Raw genomic sequence first — 22955 nt, forward strand, 5'->3', positions numbered from 1 at the left:
ACTAGAAAGACAGGTAGCTGCTGTACTTTCCCTAAAACTTAGGGCGGGATTCTCTGAACTTGAGGCTAAGTGTTGACGCCGTCGAAAACGCCATCGCGTTTCCCGATGGCGTCAACATGGTCTCAGGATCAGCAACAGCGCTGGAGCGACCCACGCTGCTCCAGCTGCCGATCCCGGGGTCAACTGAGCACCGCGGGTTCCAGACATGCACAGTGGCCCCGACGCCAATGCGCGGCAGTGGCGCTAACGCGCACACGCGCTGTGGCTCCCTTCTCGCGCCGTCCCCGACGCAACATGCCGTGGAGTTACAGGGGCCGGCGCGGAAGAAAGGAGGCCCCCTGCCCAAGAGGCTGGCCCGTCGACTGGTGGGCCCCGATCGCGGGCCAGGCCACAGCGAAGCCCCCCCCCCCTCCCCCCGGGGTTGGGGTCGGACCCCCCTCTCCCCCCCACAGGCTGCCCCCTGCCCCTTCCACACCGAGGTCCCGCCAGGTAAGACCATACGTGGACGGCGCCGGCGGGACTCGGATTTTTTGTTACGGCCGCTCGGCCCATCCCGGGCCGAGAATCGGCGGGGGGGGGGGGGGCGCGCTCTACCAGCGCCGCGCCGACCACACGCCGGCCGTGATGATTCTCCGGCCCGGCCCCAGGCTGAGAAAATCCCGCCCTTAAGTTATAACCTTAAGATTACAACTAGGCCATTGAGGGGCTATGTCAGTAAACGTATTCACACGAAGTGCAGTGTAAATCTGGAACACCCTTCTCCAAAAGAGCTGTTGTGGCCAGGGGTCAACTGAAAATTCCAAAAATGAAAATGATAGATTTTTGTTACGTGGGACTGGGAATGGAATAAATAGGTGCTTGGTGGCCACGCAGACAAAAGGGCCTCTTCCTGTACTATAAAACTCTACCATCTACAAGGCACAAGTTAGGAGCGTAATGGAATTCTCTTCACTTGCCTGGATGAGTGTAGCTTCAACAACACTCAAGAAGCTCGACACCATCCAGGACATAGCAGCCTGCTTGATTGCTGCCCCTTCCACAAACACTCAAATGCTCCACCTCCGACGAACAGTGGCAGCCGTGTGTACCATCTACAAGATGCACTGCAGTATGTGTCAAGGGTCCTTAAACAGCACCTTCCAAACCCACGACCACTACCATCGAGAACGATAAGAGCAGCAGATACCTGGGAACCCCACCACCTGGAGGTTCCCCTCCAAGTCACTCACCACCTGACTTGAAAATATATCGCCGTTCCTTTACTGTCGCTGGGGAAAAATCCTGGAACTCCCTCCCTAACAGCACGGCGGGTATATCTACACCCCAGGGACAGGAGCGGTTCAAGAAGGCAGCTCACCATCTCCTTCTGAAGGGAAACTAGGGATGGGCAAAAAATGCTAGCCTAGCCAGCGACGCCCACATCCTGAAAATAAATTTGAAATAAAAGTTATGAAATCAAAGTGAGTAGCTGGAATTAAGATGCAGGTCAACCATGATCAAATTGAATAGTGATACTATTTTTTCCCATTCATTCATGGGATGTGGATGTCGTTGGCTCGGACAGCGTTTATTGCCCATCCCTAATTACCCTTGCTCAGAGGGCATTTAAGAGTCAACCACATTGCTGTGGGTATGGAATCACATGTAGGCCAAACCAGGTAAGGGCATTGGTGAACCGGATGGGTTTTTAATGACAGTGGTTTCATGGTTGTCACTAGATTTTTTTAATTCCAGATTTTTATTGAATGCAAATTGCACCATCTGCCATGGTGGGTTTTGAACCTGTCCCCAGAGCATTACCCTGGGTCTCTGGATCACTACCACTATGTCATCGCCTTCCCAGGACTTGAAGGATTCAGTGACCTTCCCCTGCTCCTATATTGAGTTCTAGTTAAAGCTATGGGTGGCTGCAAGGGTTTTTGATCTTTTCATCCCTTGCGGAAAAAATGAGCTACTTAAAGGTGAGGCTGGAAACAATGGTACTTTTGCCTTTCTCTTAGTCCAGATGGAGCTACCGCTACAGAAAATATTTAAAGAGCGCCACGGTCACTCCGTGACCAGAAAAATCTGGGCATTGACAGTGAGGTCACAAGTCAAGACTCACAGGCTTCTACTAGATTCATCAGTTGATGACAGGCCATCTCTCGCTGGGTCTTCAGAGATCTTTATCGCTTCCTCCATGGCGGAGAGGAGCCCGTCTCCTCCTTCTCCTCGCAGGGCTGGCCCAAAGCACTCGGGGCGACGAATCAGCAATCTCACAACCTCATTGGCATTCTCTTCCACACTCTCACCTACAAATCGACGGAAAAATGCAGGTGACATACCAGCTCGGCACACAAGAGAAATAAAATCACCCTTAAATCAACGATGTTTTTGAAAATCAATGTTCGGCAAAGATTTAGAAACCTTTGACACAATACGGAGACCCTGTTTCCCTCCTGCAAATGAATTAAAGACAAGTTTCTTTCTTGTCATTGCAGTTAGCTCTGCCACTGAGTAGCAATGTTCGCAAGGAAGTGTAGGTTACTGATTTGCTGCATTCATTCACAGCAGTTGGTACCAAGAAGGTGTACATGTTACTTAGTGCATGATCTAAGCGAAATGCCAGAATCTGCCTGGTCAGTATCGAAGATAAATCACACATTGGAGTTCATTTATTCTTGTGTCCAATTTCCTGGCCGAAACAATTACAATACTGATAACGGGTTCACTGCAGATGTACACCATCACCACAAAATTGCGATGAAGTAACTCTGCATTTCACACAGGGCAAATTAATAAGCTTTATTTTGTTTTTAAAAAAGCAGAAACAAACACCACCTTGCAGTGATTTTCCACTTTCTACTAACAAGAGTGAAAAATAACCAGCATAGTAAATCCTCATTTCACGTTTCAGAATTTCAAATGTTTATCGTGAAATGTTGTTCAATTTTGTGATTTAAGCTCCTCCAAGAATTTGATTGGTACACCCACGGAATTAGATTATTATTGGAAGGTTCAAGGCTGAATTTCCAACCTTTATTGAGATGCTGAATTCAGCTGGGCTGGCACCGCAATCAGCTACAGCACTTGGTTTAAGAGCAAGAGTCATCTAGAATTACCATTGCTGACTCTTAACCAGAAACCCTGCTGAGAAAGGTGGGTTTATTGATCTCAATTAAGAAGAGGATTTGACTCAGATGTGAGGGCCCCTGTTTGCAAATTAGCCCAATAACAGCTCAAATGTGAAAGAATTGTCTGCTTGAGCGAGTGATGCTGACGGAACCACCCACAAACTCAAGTCAGGGCCTTCAAGAGAAATTAATGAGTGTAAAATGCTGTGCAGTACACTGACTTTGCTGCTCAAATTCATGTTTGAGACTTATGTTCCTCACATGCAAAGCCTTATGCAGAAAGGGCATATTTATAACAATTACTCTGTAAGGTTAGCCTCATTTTATTGTTGAATTGGAACGAGCATTTGACTTAGTGGCAACATTCAAGGTCTTTAAGCCAACAGGCACAGTGTTGTTCCAGAGAGTCTTGGTGAGTAGAGACCAGGGGCGAGATTCTCCGACCCCCCGCCGGGTCGGAGAATCGCCGGGGGCTGGCGTGAATCCCGCCCCCGCCGGTTGCCGAATTCTCCGGCACCGGAGATTCGGCGGGGGCGTGAATCGCGCCACACCAGTTGGCGGGTCCCCCCCCCGCGATTCTCCGGCCCAGATGGGCCGAGGTCCCGCCGCTAAAATGCCTGTCCCGCCAGCGTAGATTAAACTACCTACCTTACCGGCGGGACAAGGCGGCGCGGGCGGGCTCCGGGGTCCTCGGCGCGGGGCGATCTGGCCCCGGGGGGTGCCCCCACGGTGGCCTGGCCCGCGATCGGGCCCACCGATCCGCGGGCAGGCCTGTGCCTTGGGGGCACTCTTTCCCTTCCGCCTTCGCCACGGTCTCCACCATGGCGGAGGCGGAAGAGACTCCCTCCACTGCGCATGCACGGGAATGCCGTCAGCGGCCGCTCCCGCGAATGCGCCGCCCGGAGATGTCATTTCCGCGCCAGCTGGCGGGGCACCAAAGGCCTTTCCCGCCAGCTGGCGGGGCAGAAATTCGTCCGCCGCGGGCCTAGCCCCTTAAGGTTGGGGCTCGGCCCCCCAAGATGCGGAGCATTCCGCACCTTTGGGGCGGCGCGATGCTCGACTGATTTGCGCCGTTTTGGGCGCCAGTCGGCGGACATCACGCCAATACCGGAGAATTTCACCCTAGAGCTTAGGCCATGGATTCTATGTTAGTATCCAGGAGATACTTGTATGAAATGAAATGAAATGAAAATCGCTTACTGTCACAAGTAGGCTTCCAATGAAGTTACTGTGAAAAGCCCCTAGTCGCCACATTCCGGCGCCTGTTCGGGGAGGCTGTTATGGGAATCGAACCGTGCTGCTGGCCTGCCTTGGTCGGCTTTCAAAGCCAGCAATTTAGCCCTGTGCTAAACAGCCCCAGGATGGTTATGTCCCTCCCTCTGGGTAAAGATTGTTAGAGCCTTTAAAACCCTTGCTATAGAGGGATTAACACTCTTTTAGATCATATAAAGATGATTGTCCATGTTACCTTGTTATTCAGTCTAAAGGGAGTCTAAAGGTGGTGATTTCATAGAATCCCTACAGTGCAAAGGAAGCCATTCGACCCATCAAGTCTGCACCAAAAGTGCACTGTACCCAGGTCCACTCTCCTGCCCACCCTCAAAACCCTAAACCTTACAAATAGCAGTGCCACTTGGAAACACCATCACCTGGACGTTCTCCTCCAGGCCACTCACCATCCTGACTGAAAACTATATCGCCGTTCCTTCACTGTCGCTGGATCTAAATCCTGGAACTCCCTCCCTAACTGCACTGTGGGTGTACCTACACCACAGGGGCTTAAACTCGCCACCACCTTGTCAAGGACAAGTAGGGATGGGCAGTATATGTTAGCCTAGCCAGCGATGTCCACGTCCCATGAATTAATTAAAAAATCATTTGACCAAGTATTCAGTGATGTATTTGTGGGAAAGCAACATGTCTTGGGGAGGGGAGGGGGGCTACAACCAAAATGTGCAACATGATGTCCACCATCTTCACGGCACAATCAGGTACGTGACGGAATACCCTGCACTTGCCAGGGTGAGTGCAGCTCCAGCAATGTCTGCCCACACAACAGGCTTCCTGCCTTTAGCCCTGTGTGGAGCTGATTTCCATCAAAGATATCAATCTCCAATAAACATGTATCAGATTATTCCTCCAATCAGCTGGGTTACTTCTGCGTGCATCGCTCGTGTATTGTACCATCATTGACAATTTATTCCTCCTATTCCATAACGTGATTGTAGCCCGTTGTGCTCTATTGTTGGCACAGTCTTCACTTTTAAAGTGCAGGCTTTTACAGGGTGCCTTACCATTGCAGAATACAGCAAAACGGAGAAAATCCAAATACCGCTCCCCTTCCACAGGATTCCATCCAATGTCTGGGTAACCCTTGGCAACCAGCATAGCACAGCTCTGCAGGCCACAACCGGCCAAATACTGAACAACCTGGAGAACAAAACATTATTAAAAGTCAGTAAGTGCCTTGATGCTACATTTTCAATGAGAGTTGGGGAAACTATCCAGCTTGATTGAAATATTCACCAAACTACTGGAACAATGGCGGAAGTTAAGGTGCAATCAACTGTTGACCCCTTGCATCTGAATTTTAATCCAGCTACAGATTGAGGAATTTTGAACTTCTTGAAGGGACAAAAGATGGATTAAAAAAAAGTTTGTTTCATATCTTCACATATCCCTTTTGGAGAACAGTATCAGGGGTATGATGTCGGGGAAGGCCCCTGGGCCGGATGGGTACCCGGCATAATTTTATAAGGAATTTGCGCCGGACCTGGCACCACATCTGTTGGGGGCATTTAATGAAGCACTGGAGAAGGGGGAGTTGCCGAAGACGATGAAGCAGGCAGTAATCACACTAATCCCCAAAAAAGGGAAGGATCCAGTGGAATGTGGGTCGTATAGGCCCATATCACTATCGAACACGGATGTGAAAGTATTGGCTAAGTTGTTGGCGGGGAGGATGGAGGATTGTGTCCCGGGGGTGGTTGCAGAAGATCAAACAGGCTTTGTGAAGGGCAGGCAGCTCGCGAGTAATATAAGACGGCTGTTGAATGTGGTGATGAATCCGTCGAGAGCTCCGGACCGGGAGTGGTGGTGTCATGGACGTGGAGAAAGCATTTGATCGGGTGGAGTGGCGGTACTTGTTCGAAGTTTTGGGAAGGTTTGGGTTTGGGCCGAGATTTGTGGTATGGGTGCGATTGCTGTATGTGGCACCAAGAGCAAGGGTGAGGATGAATGATATGAGCTCACGAAGCTTTGACTTACACAGAGGTACGAGGCAGGGGTGCCCGCTGTCTCCGCTGCTGTTTGCACTGGCCATAGAGCCATTGGCGATGGCTCTCAGGGGGTCGGCAGAGTGGCAGGGGATAATGAGCGGACAGAGGGAGCATCGGGTGTCACTTTATGCCGATGACCTCTTGCAGTATGTTTCGGATCCGTTGGAGAGTATGGGAAGGATTATGGGCCTGTTGGGGAGGTTTGGAGGGTTCTCGGGATACAAGCTGAATGTGGGGAAAAGCGAGGTATTCCCGGTGAATGAGCTGGCACAGCGGGCTAATTTAGGGGGGATGCCATTTATGGTAGCGAGGGATAGGTTTAGGTACTTGAGGATTCAGGTAGCGAGGGAATGGGCAGGGCTCCATAAGTGGAACTTAACGAAGCTGGTGGAGGAGGCCAGGGAGGATCCTAAGAGGTGGGATACACTGCACTTAACGTTGGCGGGTGGGTCCAAGTGGTGAAAATGAATATTCTGCCGAGGTTCTTGTTTATCTTTCAGGCTCTCCCGATCCAAAGGCGTTTTTTCGTAAAGCGGACATAATCATCTCTGACTCTGTATGGTCAGGGAAGGTGTCGAGGGTGGGGAGGACCCTTCTACAGAGGCAGAGGCAGCAGGGGGGGTTGGCGTCGCCAAACCTGCTTCATTATTATTGGGCGGCGAATGTGGACAAGGTGCGGTGGTGGTGGGAAGGAGAAGGGGTAGAGTGGGTTAGGATGGAGGCGGAATCTTGTAAGGGGTCTACTTTTAGGGCTATGGTGATGGCAGCATTGCCAATGGCTCCGAGTAGGTATTCAGGGAGCCTAGTGGTGCAGTCCACGGTGAAGATATGGAATCAGCTGAGGAGGCATTTTAGAGTGGAAGGGATGTCGGTGCTAACGCGAGAATCATGGGTTTGAGTCGGGGGGGGATGGATAGTGTATACAGGAGGTGGAGGGAAGTGGGGCTGGTCAAGGCGAGGGATTTGTATTTGGAGGAAGGTTTCGCCAGTCTGGAGGAGCTAAGGGAGAGGGTAGAGCTGCCGAGGGGTAGTGAGTTCAGGTATCTCCAGGTTAGGGACTTTGCACGAAAGGTCTGGAAGGGGTTCCCTAGATTGCCGGGATACACCTTGCTGGAACGACTGCTGCTTCCGGATGTGGAAGGGGAGGGAAGAATTGGGGATATATATAAGTGGCTGGGGGAGCAGGGAGGCGAGCGGGTGGTGAAGATCAAGGAGAAATGGGAAGTGGAGTTGGGAATGGAGATCAACTGGGGAGTTGTGCAAGGATGAGCCTGATACAGTTTAAGGTGGCGCACAGGGTGCATATGACTTGGGCAAGAATGAGTGGGTTCTTTCAGGGGGTAGCAGATGAGTGTGAGAGATGTGAGCGGGGGCCAGCGAATCACGCGCACATGTTTTGGGGTTGTGAAAAATTGGGAAGATTCTGGGCGGGAGTGTTCACGGTCTTAGCCAGGGTAGAGCAGGAGGGAGTGGACCCGGACACTTTGGTGGCGATATTTGGGGTTTCAGAGAAGCCGGAGATCATGGAGAGGAGGAAGGCCGATGTCTTGGCCTTCAACTCTCTGATTGCACGGTGACGAATTTTGCCACCGGGAGTAGCAGCGTGGTTGGGTGACCTGTATGACTTCCTACGGTTAGAAAAGATAAAGTATGAGTTAAGGGGCTCAGCAGGGGAGTATGAGAAAAGGTGGGGGATGCTTGTGACCATGTTTGAGGAGCTGTTCATCGCAGGGGGGTGGGGGGGGGGGGGGGGGGGGTGATGGCGAGGGTGGGTGAAAAAGGAGAAAAATCTGTACAAACTGTATAGTTGATTGTTGGGAAGAATGTTTCCCGGGGTGTTTATTTGCTGTAACCTACTTTGATACAAGTTTGAATCAAATGCGTATTAAAAAAAAAACTTTTCTTCCATCATAAAGTCATAAGTGGGGATATTTGTTGATGACTGCGCAATGTTCAGCACCATTCGCGACTCCTCAGATAATGAAGCAATCCGTGTCCAAACGCAGCAAAACCTGGACAATATCCAGGAATGGGCTGACAAGTGGCAAGTTACATACACGCCATAGAAGTGCCAGGCGAGTTCTAGCGGCCCCATTTGCCATTCGTGCAAATCCCTTTATAGCTGCTAAATCTCGCAAGAGGGCCAAAACGGGATTTGCACCACAAGATCTTGGTTTGAGGGTTTTCCTCGCCCTCCCCCACCCCACTGGTGACACGATCAGGTTCATGCGCAAAAGAGCGTGAACCTGATTTTCATGAATTTAAATAAAATGAAATGTTAATATAATTAATTGATCCGTAGCGTCTGCCCGCGATGCATCCTCGACCCCAGGTGGAGTGAATCACTACCAGTTTTCAAAAGTGAAAACCAGTTATGGTGACCACCCCAGGGGCACGGAGATGCCTTGAAGCCTTGGGGTTTGAGGGCCATGGCTGGGCATTGACTTCAGGAATCCTGGCAGGGGAAGTGCCAAATGGACACAAAAAGGGGACTGTGCTAAGAGGGCACTGGCCGGGAGGGGGGGGGGGGGGGGGGGGTAACCCTCTTCCATTTGTGGGGGTTCCCCATATGTGTAGTGGAGGGCACAGCCCCGATGACAGTCTGAGGGAGAGGAGAGCATGGCTGTGAAGGGGGAGGGTGCTCCTATACCTCCGTGGTAGGGGGAGGGGTCAACCCGATACTTGCACGGATAGTCCTCCATGTCCGTGGGAGGGTCGGGGGAACTATATTTTAAACACAGGTTGGCACACGCTTTAAGGGTGGTGCCCCAATCTCTGTGGTGCCAGTTTTGTCAGCTGTATCAGGTCCCACCCTGCCGGAGTGACGGTATAACAATGCCCCAGATTTTCTGTGCATTAAGTGCCAGAGAATCTGGTCTGAAGACTCAGCTGTGTTTCTGGAAAGAAACACACCAGGGACGGTACCTCCGACCACCGCTCCGGGTCGGAGAATCCCCGGGGGGGCAACGTGAATCCCACCCTGCAGCTCCGACGCCGGCTGCCGTATTCTCCGGCGCCGGTTTTCAGGCGGGGGCAGGGATCACGTCGTGCCGGTCGGGGGCCGTTGGCAGCGCCCCCCCCCCCCGGCAACTCCCCGGGCCCTAATGGGCTGTGCGGCCGCCCGTTTCTGGCCAGTCCCGCCGGCGTGGATTAGACATGGTCCCACACGGCGGGACCTGGCTGGTAAGCCAGCTGGTGCGGTCCTCAGGGAGGCGCGGGGGCATCCGGTCCCGCGGGGGGGGGGGGGGGCTCTGATGGTTGCCTGGCCCGCGATCGGGGCCCACCGATCTGTGCCTGTTCCTTCCACGCCTGTCACTGTAGGGCTCCGCCATGGCTGGCGCGGAGAAGACACCCACCTGCACATGCGCTCGAATATGCCGGCCAGTCTGCGCATGCGCGTAACCACGCCGGCCAACCCCTCCGTCGCCGGCCTAGCACCCGGAGGTGCGGAGGATTCCGCAACTTCCGGTCAGCCCGACGCCGGAGTGGTTCGTGCCGTTTTTTACGCAATTCTCCCATTGGGAGACTAAGTCCCGACGCCGGAGTGGAAACCGGAGTGTTTCACTCCGGCGTCGGAGCCCGCTCCCAGCCCATTATCCCGCCCCCGGGGGGCTAGGAGCGGCGTCGCGTCATTTACGCGTGCCGGGCATAAATGATGTCACCCGCACATGCGCGGTTGCCGTCCTCCCCGAGGCCGCCCCGCAAGAAGATGTCGGATGGAACTTGGGGGGCGGCGGAGGAAAGGAGGTCCTCCTTCAGAGAGGCCGGCCCGCCGATCGGTGGGCACTGATCGCGGGCCAGACCCCTTTTGAGGCCTCCCTCGGTGCAGGAACCCCCTTTCCCTCCCACCACAGGCCGGCCGCCGCCCCCCCCCCCCCCCCCCCCCCCCCCCTCAGCGTTCCCGCCGGCAGCAACCAGGTCTGGATGGCGCCGGCGGGATCCCGTCATGTTGGGCAGGCCGCTCGGCCCATCCGGGCCGGAGAATCGCCGCTCGCCCGTTGCAAACGGCAAGCGGCGATTCTCCCAGCTGCCAGCCGTGATTCTCGCCGCGCCGGTTGCGGGGGGGGTTTGTAGAATCGCGTGCGGGTGCCGGGGCGGAGTGGCAGGACTCGCACCCGGCGTGCGGGGGGGGGAGAATTCTGCCCCAGGTTTGTAGTCAGACCCCGACACTGACAATTTGGGGGAAAATTCTGTCCAACAAGATAGAACCCTGCCATTGCCTCAACATTCCATAGTTTAATAACTTGAGGAAGCCAGCAGTACACGAACAGAGGTTTATTTCACTATATACAATCTTCTGCTCAAGGCAGCAACTCGCTCCCAGCATGGTCCTTGTTGGGAGAACTAACCACACCGGGCCCTGCTTTGGGCCGGCTTTACTGTTTGTTTGTAATGAGCTCCAGCTGGGTGGCCTCTGCCCCCTGACTGGGAAGCTCGTTATACACGAGTCCTGTGGGGAGATCCACAATGGTTTCCCCATGGTCCTCACAGGGATTATAACAAATGGCATTACCATCGCTGAATCCCCCCACAATCAACATCCCGGGGGTTACTATTTACCAGAAACTAAACTGGATTAACAATAGAAACACTGTGGCTACAAGAGCATGTCAGAGGCTAGGAACCCATGGCGAGTAATCCACCTCCTGACTCCCCAAAGTCTGTCCACCATCTATAGTGCACACGTCAGGAGTGTGATGGTATACTCTCCACTTGTCGGAATGAGTGCAACTCCAATAACACTGAAGAAGCTTGGCACCATGCAGGACAAAGCAGCCCACTTGTTTGGTACCCCATCCACAAACATTCCCTCCCTCCACGATCGATGAAGCGGACCAGCCATGTGTACCATCCACAAGATGCACTGCAGGAACTCAGCAAGGCTCCTTTAGGCAGCGCCTTCCAAACCCACAACCACTGCCATCTAGAAGGACAAGGGCAGCAGATACCTGGGGACACCACCTCCTAGAGGTTCCCCTCCAAGTCACTCACCATCCTGACTTGGAAATATATTGAGTTCCTTCACTGTCGCTGGGTCAAACTTCCTGGAATTCCTTCCCTAAAAATATTGTGGGTGGACCTACAACACATGGACTGTAACAGTTCAAGAAGGCAGCTCACCACCACCTTCTCAAATGAAATACTGTCCCAGTATCAAAAACAGTGCTTGAGGACTGTTCAAGCCTACTCAATGAGGTCACTAAAGAAGCCACTGTTCTGATTGCAGCACAGTTTGACCATTGTGTATGAGGCACCTGCAAAATTAGTATGCCATGGCAATCTGTACAAACCCTCGAGACTATTCTGATGCTCTGAAATGTCCAAAAACTAAATAACAAAAGAGCTTTTTATAAACCAAAGGTGGCATCAGTTATCTGCTGCACATACTGCAGACTGACTAACATTACTGAGGCAGTGTGGATAGATCTGGAGGAAAAAGCAATTCAGGGTTGATATGACCTTGACAATAACAGTTAATGCTGGGTAGCAGCTGTGGCAGTCGGTCCTGGATTTTGCTGTTGGAGGTGACACAACCACGCGATATCCTTGCTGGAGAAGCAGAGATTCCTTATGCTTCTCAGCGATGTGCAGGTTCATTCTGCTGAGTCAGCAGTGTGTACATACCGAGAAGCTCGAGGAATAATCAACAAGAGGGTATTACATTAAAATTAGAACTAGGCATTTCAGAGGGAAATCAGGAAATGCGACTTCACACAAATGGTGGTGGCAATTGGAAAGCCGCGACCACCACTACACAGATCTTAACATTCTACAGGCACCACTACGCTTGAAGTTGTCTTAAGTACCCAAAAGCCACAGGGCAATAGAAGAAAAATGTGCACCAAAGTTTTTCAGCACTTTTAACTGAGAGAAGCTGTGGATCATCTTAAATATCGTTAAATATGGCTCCCTCTCCACAATGCTTCACAGTTGAGTTGAGGGACCGACTGCAGCAATGCTGGTGGAGACAGAATATATAATTGGCAGGATCATGACATACCTGAAGTTTGGAATGGGAGCAGGGGTGGGGGGTGGAGGTGGGGGGGGTTCCTCCAATGTTGTCCTGCTGCCAATGCAAAAATAGGGTGATGGAAATCAGTCCTAGTCTGTTTACAAGGAGGTTATGCTGAACTTTTACAAATTGCTAGTTCGGCCTCCGTGGGGGAGTTGTGGCAAATTCCGGGCAAGCCTTTAGGAATACTGTAGTCATATGAGTGAGTGAAGAGGGGAATGAATAGAATGCTATGATGATGAGGGACTTCAGTTAAGTGGCAAGAGTTGAATAGCTGGGACTGTTTTCCTTACAGCAGGGATGGTTTTTTTTAAGTATTTGTAATTTTCACAATTTAACAGGTTGACATTTCTAAAACCGCGCGGGTCGACGCACATAATACCAACTAAAAGAACAAATAATAAACCACATCCCCCACTTCTCCCATCCTGTCCCCAATTACCCGTATACTAAATTCCCTGTCCTTATTTAACATTACCCTGCCTCCTGTTTGCCTCCCCCGCCCCTCCTTTTCCCTTTCTCCCCTTACTGCTGACGTTCAATTTTTGTTGAAGAAATCGATAAACGGCCGCCAACTCTGTGCGAATCCCTATATTGATCCTCTCAGAGCGAACTTGATTTTCTCCAAACCGAGAAACCCTGCCATATCGCTAACCCACACTCCTGACTTCGGGGGCTCCGAGTCCCTCCATCTCAGCAGGATCCGTCTCCGGTCACCAGGGAGGAGAAGTCCAGGATATCGGCCTCCCACCCCTCCTTTGCCCCCAGAACCTCCGACACCCCAAATATTGCCAATTCTGGACTCGGAGTTAACCTACCTTCCAGGACTTCTGACATAACGGGCAAAATTCTCCGGAAACGGCGCGATGTCCGCCGACTGGCGCCCAAAACGGCGCAAATCAGTCGGGCATCGCGACGGCCCAAAGGTGCGGAACGCTCCGCATCTTTGGGGGCCGAGCCCCAACCTTAAGGGGCTAGGCCGGCGCCGGACGAATTTCCGCCCCGCCAGCTGGCGGAAAAAGGCCTTTGGTGCCCCGCCAGCTGGCGCGGAAATGACATCTCTGGGCGGCGGATGCGCGGGAGCGTCAGCGGCCGCTGACGGCATTCCCGCGCATGCGCAGTGGAGGGAGTCTCTTCTGCCTCCGCCATGGTGGAGACCGTGGCGAAGGCGGAAGGGAAAGAGTGACCCCACGGCACAGGCCCGCCCGCGGATCGGTGGGCCCCGATCGCGGGCCAGGCCACCGTGGGGACACCCCCCGGGGCCAGATCGCCCCGCGCCTCCCCCAGGACCCCGGAGCCCGCCCGCGCCGCCTTGTCCCGCCGGTACGGTAGGTGGTTTAATCTACGCCGGCGGGACAGGCATTTTAGCGGCGGGACTTCGGCCCATCCGGGCCGGAGAATCGCGCGGGGGGGCTCGCCAACCGGCACGGCGCAATTCCCACCCCTGCCGAATCTCCGGTGCCAGAGACTTCGGCAACCGGCGGGGGCGGGATTCACGCCAGCCCCCGGCAATTCTCCGACCCGGCGGGGGGTCGGAGAATCTCGCCCAAGATCCGCAAATCCCTGCCAGAATTCCCTCAGTTTCGGACATGCCCAAAACATATGAACATGGTTGGCCGGGCTACCCCCACACTGTCCACATCTGTCCTCCACCTCCTCGAAGAACCTATTCATCCGGGCTACCGTTATGTGGGCCCTGTAGACTGCCTTGTATCAAGCTAAGTCTAGCACAGGACGAGGATGCATTTATCCTTTTCAAGGTTTTTCCCCACATTTCAGTTTCTAGCTCTCCTCCTAGCTCCTCTTCACCTCTCTGATAGGGGCCCTTTCCCACTCTAACAATTCCCTGTATATCTCCGAAACCTTCCCACCTCCAATCCCTGTTTTTGACAGCACTTTATCCTGTAGTCCCGTCAGGGGGAGGCGAGGAAAGCCTGGAACCTGCCTCCGTACAAAGTCCCGTACGTGAAGGTACCGAAACCCGTTCCCACACGGCAAATCAAACTCCTCCTCTAATGTCTCCAAGGTCGGAAAGCCCTCCTGGATGAATAAATCCCCAAACCTCTCAATCCCTGCCCGCTGCCATACCTTAAAGCCCCCATCCAGCCCCCCCCCCCCCCCGGGGTAAACGGTGATTCTCACAGATCGGTGACCACACTGATGCCCCCTCCAGTCTCATATACTGCCTCCATTGCCCCCACACCTTATGGCTGCCACCACCACAGGACATGTAGAGTACCAAGCCGTCGAGAACGGCAGGGGTGCCGTCATTAAAGCCTCCAGACTCGTACCTTTGCAGGATGCTGCCTCCATCCGCTCCCAGACTGACCCCTCCCCCACTACCCACTTCCTGACCATCGATATGTTGGCAGCCCAGTAATAGTTAATAAAGCTCGGGAGAACCAATCCCCCTTCTCTGCGGGTCCGTTCCGGGAGTGCCCTCCTTACTCTCAGGGTTTTACCCGCCCATATAAACTTCGATATTCATACTTCTGAAAAAAGCCTTTGGGACAAAAAATCGGGAGACATTGAAAAAAGAAAAGCAGTCTCGGAAGGACCGTCATCTTCGCCATCTGAACCCTCCCTGCCAGCGTCAGTTGGAGCATGTCCCATCTACAAAAATCCCTTCTCATTTGATCCACTGCTTTGCCCAAATTTAACTTGTGAAGCTGCCCCCAATCCTTGGCCACTTGAATCCCAAGATACCTAAAACTCCTCCCAACCACTTTAAAAGGTAGCTCCTTCAATCTCCTTGCCTGTCCATGCACCTGGATCACGAACATCTCGCTCTTTCCCATATTTAACTTATAGCCTGAGAATCACCCAAATTCTCCTAATGCCTCCATGATTTCGGTCATCCCCCCACCTTGTCCGTGACATAAAGCAGCAAATCGTCCGCATAGAGAGAGACCCTGTGTTCCACCTCCCCCCTCACTATACCCTACCAGGCATTCGCTGCTCTCAGGGCCATTGCTAAGGGCTCTACTGCCAGGGCAAACAGTAATGGGGAGAGCGGGCATCCCTGCCTTGTCCCCTGACATGGACTAAAGTGTTCCAACTGAACTATGTTAGTTCTTATGTTTGCCACCGGGGCCTGGTACAAAGACTGGACCCACTCCACAAATCCCTGCCCAAACCTAAACCTGCCTAAAATATCCCATAGATACTTCCACTCCACCCGGTTGAAAGCCTTCTCCGCATCCATGGGAACTACCATCTCAGCCCCGCGCCCCTCCGCTGGCATCATAATTATATTAAGAAGCCGTCTAATGTTGGATATTAGGTGCCTGCTCTTTACAAATCGCGTCTGATCCTCCCCAATTATCTCCGGGACACAATCCTCTATTCGAGTGGCCAGGATCTTTGCCAATACTTTGCCATCTACATTCAAGAGGGAAATTGGCCTGTACGATCCACAGCTCTCCGGATCCTTGTCTCGCTTCTGGATGAGAGAAATTGATGCCTGTGATAACGTTGTGGGGAGTACTCCCAGCTCCTTGGACTCGTTAAAAGCTTAACCAGGAGCGGCCCCAGTAACCCAGCGACCTTCTTATAAAATTCCACTGGGAATCCGTCAGGTCCCGGGCCTTTACCCGACTGCATCACCCCCAGTCCACCTATCACCTCCCCAAGCCCAATCAGACCTCCCAGGTCCTCCACCAGCTCCTCATTTACCTTTGGAAACTCTAGCCTCCCCAGCAATTGATTCATGCCCTCCTCCCCAACCGGGGGTCCCGACTCGTATAACTGGCTACAAAATTCACGAAACATTTCATTCACCACCCCCGGGTCTGTCACTATCTACCCCCTCATATCCTTTATTTTCCCTATTTCTCTCGCTGCCTCCTGTTTGCTCAGCTGATGCGCCAGCATCCTGCTAGCTTTCTCCCCATTGCACCTTTTACCCTCCTCAGCTGACCCTCCGCCTTACCTGTGGAAAGGAGCCCAAACTCTAATAAACGCTTTCAGTGCCTCCCAGACCACTCCAGCCGCAGTCTCTCCCGTTTCCTTGATCTTTATGTACCCCCGAATGGCCTCTCTCACTCGCTCACAGATCTCCTCATCCGCTAACAACCCTGTATCTAGCCTCCACTGTGGGTGCTGGGGCATTCCCGTGCCTGCCTGTAGGTCTATCCAGTGTGGTGCATGATCTGAAACCATAATTGCTGAGTACTCAGTGTCCTCAACCCCTGCTAACAGTGTTTTATCTAGTACGAAGAAATCTATCCTGGAGTACGCCTTATGTACATGGGAGTAGAATGTATATTCCCTGCACCTTGGTCTCTCAAATCTCCACGGATCTACCCCTCCCATGCACTCCATGAACCCCCACAGTTCCTTTGCCATTGCTGATAGTTTCCCCGACCTAGCACTCGACCAGTCCAATCTCGGGTCCAGGACCGTATTAAAGTCACCTCCCATAATCAGCCGGCGCGAGTCGAGATCTGGGATCTTTCCCAGCACCTTCCTGATAAACGCGACATCATCCCAGTTTGCGGTACATATATTCACCAGCCATTCCCTCTAGATTCCCGCTAACCAGAACAAATCTGCCTCCCGGGTCTGCCTCTATCCTCCCCACCTCAAATGTCGCCCTTTCGTTAATCAGGATAGCCACCCCCCTTGTTTTAAAGTCCAGTCCTGAATGAAACACTTGCCCGACCTATCTCTTCTTTAATCTAATTTGGTCTCCCAGCTTCAGGTTTGTCTCTTGTAACATGGCCACGTCCGCTTTTAACTGTCCCAGATATGCGAACAGTCCACGAACATTCCACGTAACCAGTCTGGACAGGGGGGGCTCTTGCCCCCCTCCCCTGTCGATCAACCATGAGCTTTCCTAGGCCAGCTCCTAGCCCGTGTTCCACACCTCGCTTGATCCGCCCCTTGGCGGCGACCGCCATCTGATCTCCAGTCTCCTAGTTGTTCCTTACCCGGCAGCAGGCCTCCCTCCCGGCGCCTCCCCCTGCCCCTCCCCCACCCCACTTCGTCTTTCCTCAGCTCTCCCCCACTTTGCTTCCGTGGAGCAGCTGTCCAGCTAGCCCAGCAGATCCCACCCTCTGGAATCAAAAAACCTGCCATCTGCCAGATTCTATCTCCCCTAAACATAACACAAGCATTCAACACAGTAACAACAATCCCCAAAAGCAAATAAACCATCCCTCAACGCGCAGGCAACAAGGCCATCCCTTCCCACTTTAACTGAATCTGATCAGTCCCATCACCTTCAAACAGAATCAAACACAATAGAAGAAGCTTCAAGCAGTTTAAGCAGAATTATGCATGCAAGAATCAACAATCTTTCTTACAGAAAAGAAAACACCCCGTCGCAATTTAAAAGATTTTCTCTGTAATCCAGTACATAAAGCAAGAAATCAAAATCAAATTACACAAGAAAATCCTTTTTCTTCCCGAACATCGTGACTTAACTCACAGAATTAGAAAGACTGAAATTTTAAACACGACAAAACAAAGCACAGCTCTCCCCCCCACTTTATCTCTTCCCCCAAACTCAGTCCACCACAGTTTGAATTTAAAAGTCCTTAAGCCAGATTACTGTCTTTCATAAAAGTAGCTACCTCTTCCGGAGAGTTAAAGTACATCTCCCGGTTCTAGTAGGTCACCCAAAGGCGAGTCGGGTATAGCAGTCCAAATTTAATGTCTTTCACAAACAGAGCCGCCTTAACTTTGTTGAAACTTGCTCTCCTCTTTGCGAGTTCTGGTCCCCAGTCTTGGGACACTCGGATCTCTGATTCTTCCCACATGTACCGTTTAGTCTGCCTGGCCCACTTCATGATACGTTCCTTGTCGCAGAATCAAAGTAGCCTCACCACCATGCCCTCGGGGACTCATGACCCTGGGGCTTACGGACGAGCACCCTATGTGCCCGGTCCACCTCCAGTGGCTTTTCAAACACATCGGCCCCGACCATCGGGGATATGTGGGCAACATCTTCCCCACATACATACCCTCATCTGACCCCTCCTTTCCCTCTGGCAGCCCGACGATTTAGATATTTTGCATGTGAGACCGGTTCTCCAAGACTTCTACCTCACCCAGCAGTCGTTTCTGGCTGTCCTGTAGTATGCTAATTTCCAAAGCCATCGCAGTGGACTCCTCCTCTCGTTCAGTCGGCAACTCCTGCAACTTTTGAATCTCCTGTCCCTGGGTCGTCATTTTCTCCTCCACCCGGTCAACCACCTCCTTAATCGAGGCTATCGCCTGGGTCATGTTTTCTGCACACTCCTTACGATGCCGGGAGAACCTCTCATCCAGGTGCTCGACCCATTGCTCCATCAACCAATGGGCTGGCATGGATATGCTTTGTCTCGTTACCATTGTGCTCGATGACCTCTGAGCCTTGCTTTCACTCATCTTTTGGTTTCTTCTTTTTCGACTCTTATTTGGACACGATTCCATAAATTGGGGGTCACCTCCTTTTCCTCTCCCTTCGATCAACGTATGTTGAGAAATTTCCTGAAAAATCCGGCTTTAAAACCATTGAAAGGCCACGAAGGGCGAGAGCTGCTGAATGTGCAACCGTTCACTCCATGGCCGCCACCGGAAGTCACAGCAATGATGGTTAAGGGATGATTGGATAGAGGCGTTCAAATTCATGAAACCTTCTGATGGAGTAAAGGGGGAAATTTTTTCCAACCACAGAATAGTCAGCAACCTGAGAACACCAATGTAAGGCGACTGGTCAAAGAAGCAGGGGCGACATGACGGAAAGAAAGTTTATACAGCAAGCTGCTATGATCTGAAATATACTGCCTGAAAGGACGGTGCGGAAGGAGATTCAGTAATTACTTCCAAAAGGGAATTGGACAAGTACTTGGAAGGAGAAACATCTGCAGGGCTATCAGGAAAAGGGTTAGTGAGTAGGACTGTTGGATAGCTCTTCCTAAGAGCATACGCTGGCAGGATGGGCTGAACAATCTCCTCCTGTGGTCCTAACTCTCAAGTAAAGAGAACTGGGGCGTCATTCTCCGATCCCCCGCCGGGTCGGAGAATGGCCGTTGGCCGACGTGAATCCCGCCCCCGCCCCCGCCGAAGTCTCCGCTCCCGGAGATTGGGCGGGGGCGGGAATCCGGCCGCGCCAGTTGGCGGGACCCCCCGCTGGATTCTCCGGCCCGGATGGGCCGAAGTCCCGCCCAGGAATTGCCTGTCCCGCCGACGTAAATCAAACCTGGTATTTACCGGCGGGACCAGGCGGCGTGGGCGGGCTCCGGGGTCCTGGGGGGGGGGGGCGCGGGGCGATCTGACCCTGGGGGGTGCCCCCACGGTGGCCTGGCCCGCGATCGGGGCCCACCGATCCGCGGGCGGGCCTGTGCTGTGGGGGCACTCTTTCCCTTCCGCCTCCGCTACGGCCTCCACCATGGCGGAGGCGGAAGAGACTCTCCCCACTGCGCATGCACGGGAAACTGACAGCGGCCGCTGACGCTCCCGCGCATGCGCCGCATTTCGGCGCCAGCTGGCGGGGAAACAAACGCCATTTCCGCCAGCTGGCGGGGCGGAAATCCCTCCGGCGTCGGCCTAGCCCCTCAATGTTGGGGCTAGGCCGCCAAAGATGCGGAGCCTTCCGCACCTTTGGGCCGGCGCGATGCCCGTCTGATTGGCGCCGGCTTTGGCGCCAGTCGGCGGACATCCCGCCGTTGGGGGAGAATTTCGCCCCTGAAGTCTGATCAAACTATTTGAAGTCTGAAGTGATGGTCTATGCAGTGATACGCTCTTGAGCAGTGTGATTACAATTTTTGTCAGGTCCCTGTTATATGCTATGTGATCGCATGCCACATTGCTGCGTCACTCTCCATTCAATAATTGTGCCAACTGTGGTAAAAATCGAACCAAAAAATCAATCACAGCAACAATACAATGCTCAAATTAACTCAAACACTGTAAAATACATTGATTTTAATCTCCAAAAGTTAACAAAAAGACTCAAGAAAGGTTCCTCAGCCACTGTATTCAAAACTACCACTCACAATTGAATTATGCATAAACTGCATGATTATAGCAAAGAATTGTAATTTCTCCCCCTCGGCAAAATACACTGATATTAGGTAGGTCCAGTCATCATTTACTTAAATATATTTACCATTGAAAAACTGGAATACTTTCTAGTGTATACACATAGATCTCCATATCAGCGTGCAATCTCATTAAAATAATTTTACAAGAAAGCTGAAAGCACATCTTTTGAAGTGAAAACGGAAAAGACTGGAAATACACAGCTGTCCAGCAGCACGTGGTTTAATATTTCTAGTTCATCAGAAGTAGAAGGTCAGTGGGATGCTGGACTGAATAAGACAGAAAGCACAAAATAGGGCATGTGGTAAAGGTCACAAGATTAGACATGTAACCACAAGGGGCAGGGTTTTCTGGCACTGGCCCTCAGCAGGATTTATCGCTGAAGTTAGTGAACCTTTGGCTAGCTCACTGCGTGCAGCCTTGGTGAACCCGCTGCAGTGGGGCTGGAAAATCCTGACCAAAATAGTCGTGTCTCTGCGTAATAGCAAAGGCAACTGCATACACGAACATAACCTAAACTGTACTGTTCATGGGATTATTTCAACATATAGTACAGGATAGTAGGGTACTTTTGACACATTGCAGCATTCTAGCCCAACCAACTAATATATTATTTTCATTCTTTCCAAAGCTGAATATCCATTGTGATGATTTTTTGTTGAGCTTTTATGACTAACACTGGGCACTTTGTGGTTATAAAAAGTGTACTTTAAACATTAATCAAAATAACCGGGATGTAACTGCATTTGGATAAGCACAGACCGATACTCACTTTTTCTAAGTCAGGCTCTCGCAATGCTAAGGCGAGTTCATTGTTGTCCATCACAGATGCTGCAGCAACATCCAATGGAGTGGAACCTCGCATTGAAGGAGATGCTATTAAGAAAATATAAAGCACTTGAGAAATAGTCTGATAAGTGGTTTGTTCAATAATGTATCAGACAAGATAATCTTTTTGATGGAATTGGCCTCTCCTTATTCATGGAAAGACACTGCAGGGATGAGATTTTTAATAGTCTGAGCATTGGCACAGAAAAGCTGGACCGATTAAGAAATGCTTAAGTTAAGTTTCAGAATCAATTGAGTCCTCTTGGCAGGAAACTGAGTTCCAAGTATCAAAGTAATTTGAGTATTCCAAATCCTCATTGGTGAATTCACAGGATTAATAAATCATTCTGTGTGCATTTGCACCTTCAAGAAATTAGACTATTGGGCAATTTCCAGCCTCACTTTTCCAATTAATATCAATCACTGAGAGCAACATTTTTTTTTACAAAGAAGTGCTACTCTTTAAAGGCACAAGTACAATATGAAAGGTTTGTTTGAATTTTGTTCACCCCTACTAAGCAATGCTAAGCGCACAAGTTGCAGCAATACTGGCCCTGATACTCAAATATAATGCCGCTACTTAATAAAAAAATCCAACTGAAGAATCTTTTTAAGGAAGATCAATTATGACATTTTTAAAGATTTGCTCCTGGGGTTTGTGTGTCACCAACATTTATTGCCCATTACCAAGAAGGTGAGTCACCTTCTTGAGCCACTGCAGCCCACGTGGTGTACGTACCCCTACACATAGTGCTTTTTTTTTCTGTAGCAGCGCGAGTGACTTTTAAGACTCAACCACATTGATGCGGTTCTGCAGTTCTTTAAGCCAAATCAGGACAGCAGATTTCCTCCCCTGAAAGTCATTAGTGAACCAGATGGGGGTTTTTTTGCCCAACAATCAAGTACTTTCATGACCTGTATTAATGAGGCTGGCATTTTATTCAAAATTTATTAACTGAATTTAAACTACCCAAGTTGCCGTGCTAGGTTTTGAACTCATGTTTCCAGAGCGTCAGTCTGAGCCTCTAGATTACTAGTCCAGTAACACTCATATTCTGAGCCACACTGTTCCAATATACGAATACCAACATGATTAAAAGTGAATGCTTCATCAATTCAGAATACAATAGGGTCTCTAACGAATGATATATCCTCACCTAATCCAACACTGCTGTTATCCAATAAATAGCTTAAGTGGTCAAACATGGCTTTTTGATTTTGCCTACTGATTCGGCAGAAATAGCACAGGAAACGACAACAGTTGGCCACCATCTTTGGGAAGATAATCTCCTAAACAAAACGCATTGATAGGATAAAACAGACTCGGTTTAATGAGAAAATCTTTTTCAAGAATAATAATTAGGAGAAACAGAAAAGTCACAAAGTATTTTAGTTTATTGTTATTTAGTAATAAGTGTAAAGATAAACCCACCCTAACTGTTTGAAAAATGGACAATACCTACACCTCAACAAAGCTTACCCAGAATCTTTATTTGCATGTTTTTCAAATTTGGAAACAGTTGTCACTAAACTACGTCAGGGAGCAGCGGTAATTTTAAGTGATCTATGTTTGCATTGTTGTCTGTTTTGGAATAAAGTGTAGATTTTAATGAGTTTAGTTCAGTGTTTTTGTGTTAGGAAGGCTAAAACTCCAGTTTGATTCATGTTGAACACAAGTGTAGTTTGCATGTATGG

General features: G+C 51.0%; 1 protein-coding gene across 1 annotated transcript in view; it reads right to left on the bottom strand.

The window, feature by feature from the left end:
* ryr2a (ryanodine receptor 2a (cardiac)) overlaps nucleotides 1-22955 on the bottom strand; it is a 1117859-nt gene that overhangs the window by 320311 nt on the left and 774593 nt on the right. Inside the window, exons 41-44 of the mRNA XM_072511661.1 lie at nucleotides 22418-22550; nucleotides 21205-21308; nucleotides 5408-5543; nucleotides 2105-2291 (exon numbers count right to left, since the gene is read on the bottom strand). Of these exons, the coding sequence (XP_072367762.1) occupies nucleotides 2105-2291; nucleotides 5408-5543; nucleotides 21205-21308; nucleotides 22418-22550 (560 nt within the window). The remainder of the gene's footprint in view (nucleotides 1-2104; nucleotides 2292-5407; nucleotides 5544-21204; nucleotides 21309-22417; nucleotides 22551-22955) is intronic.

This window comes from Scyliorhinus torazame, chromosome 1, assembly GCF_047496885.1.
Source record: "Scyliorhinus torazame isolate Kashiwa2021f chromosome 1, sScyTor2.1, whole genome shotgun sequence".
In the NCBI taxonomy this organism is placed as follows: Eukaryota; Metazoa; Chordata; class Chondrichthyes; order Carcharhiniformes; family Scyliorhinidae; genus Scyliorhinus; species Scyliorhinus torazame.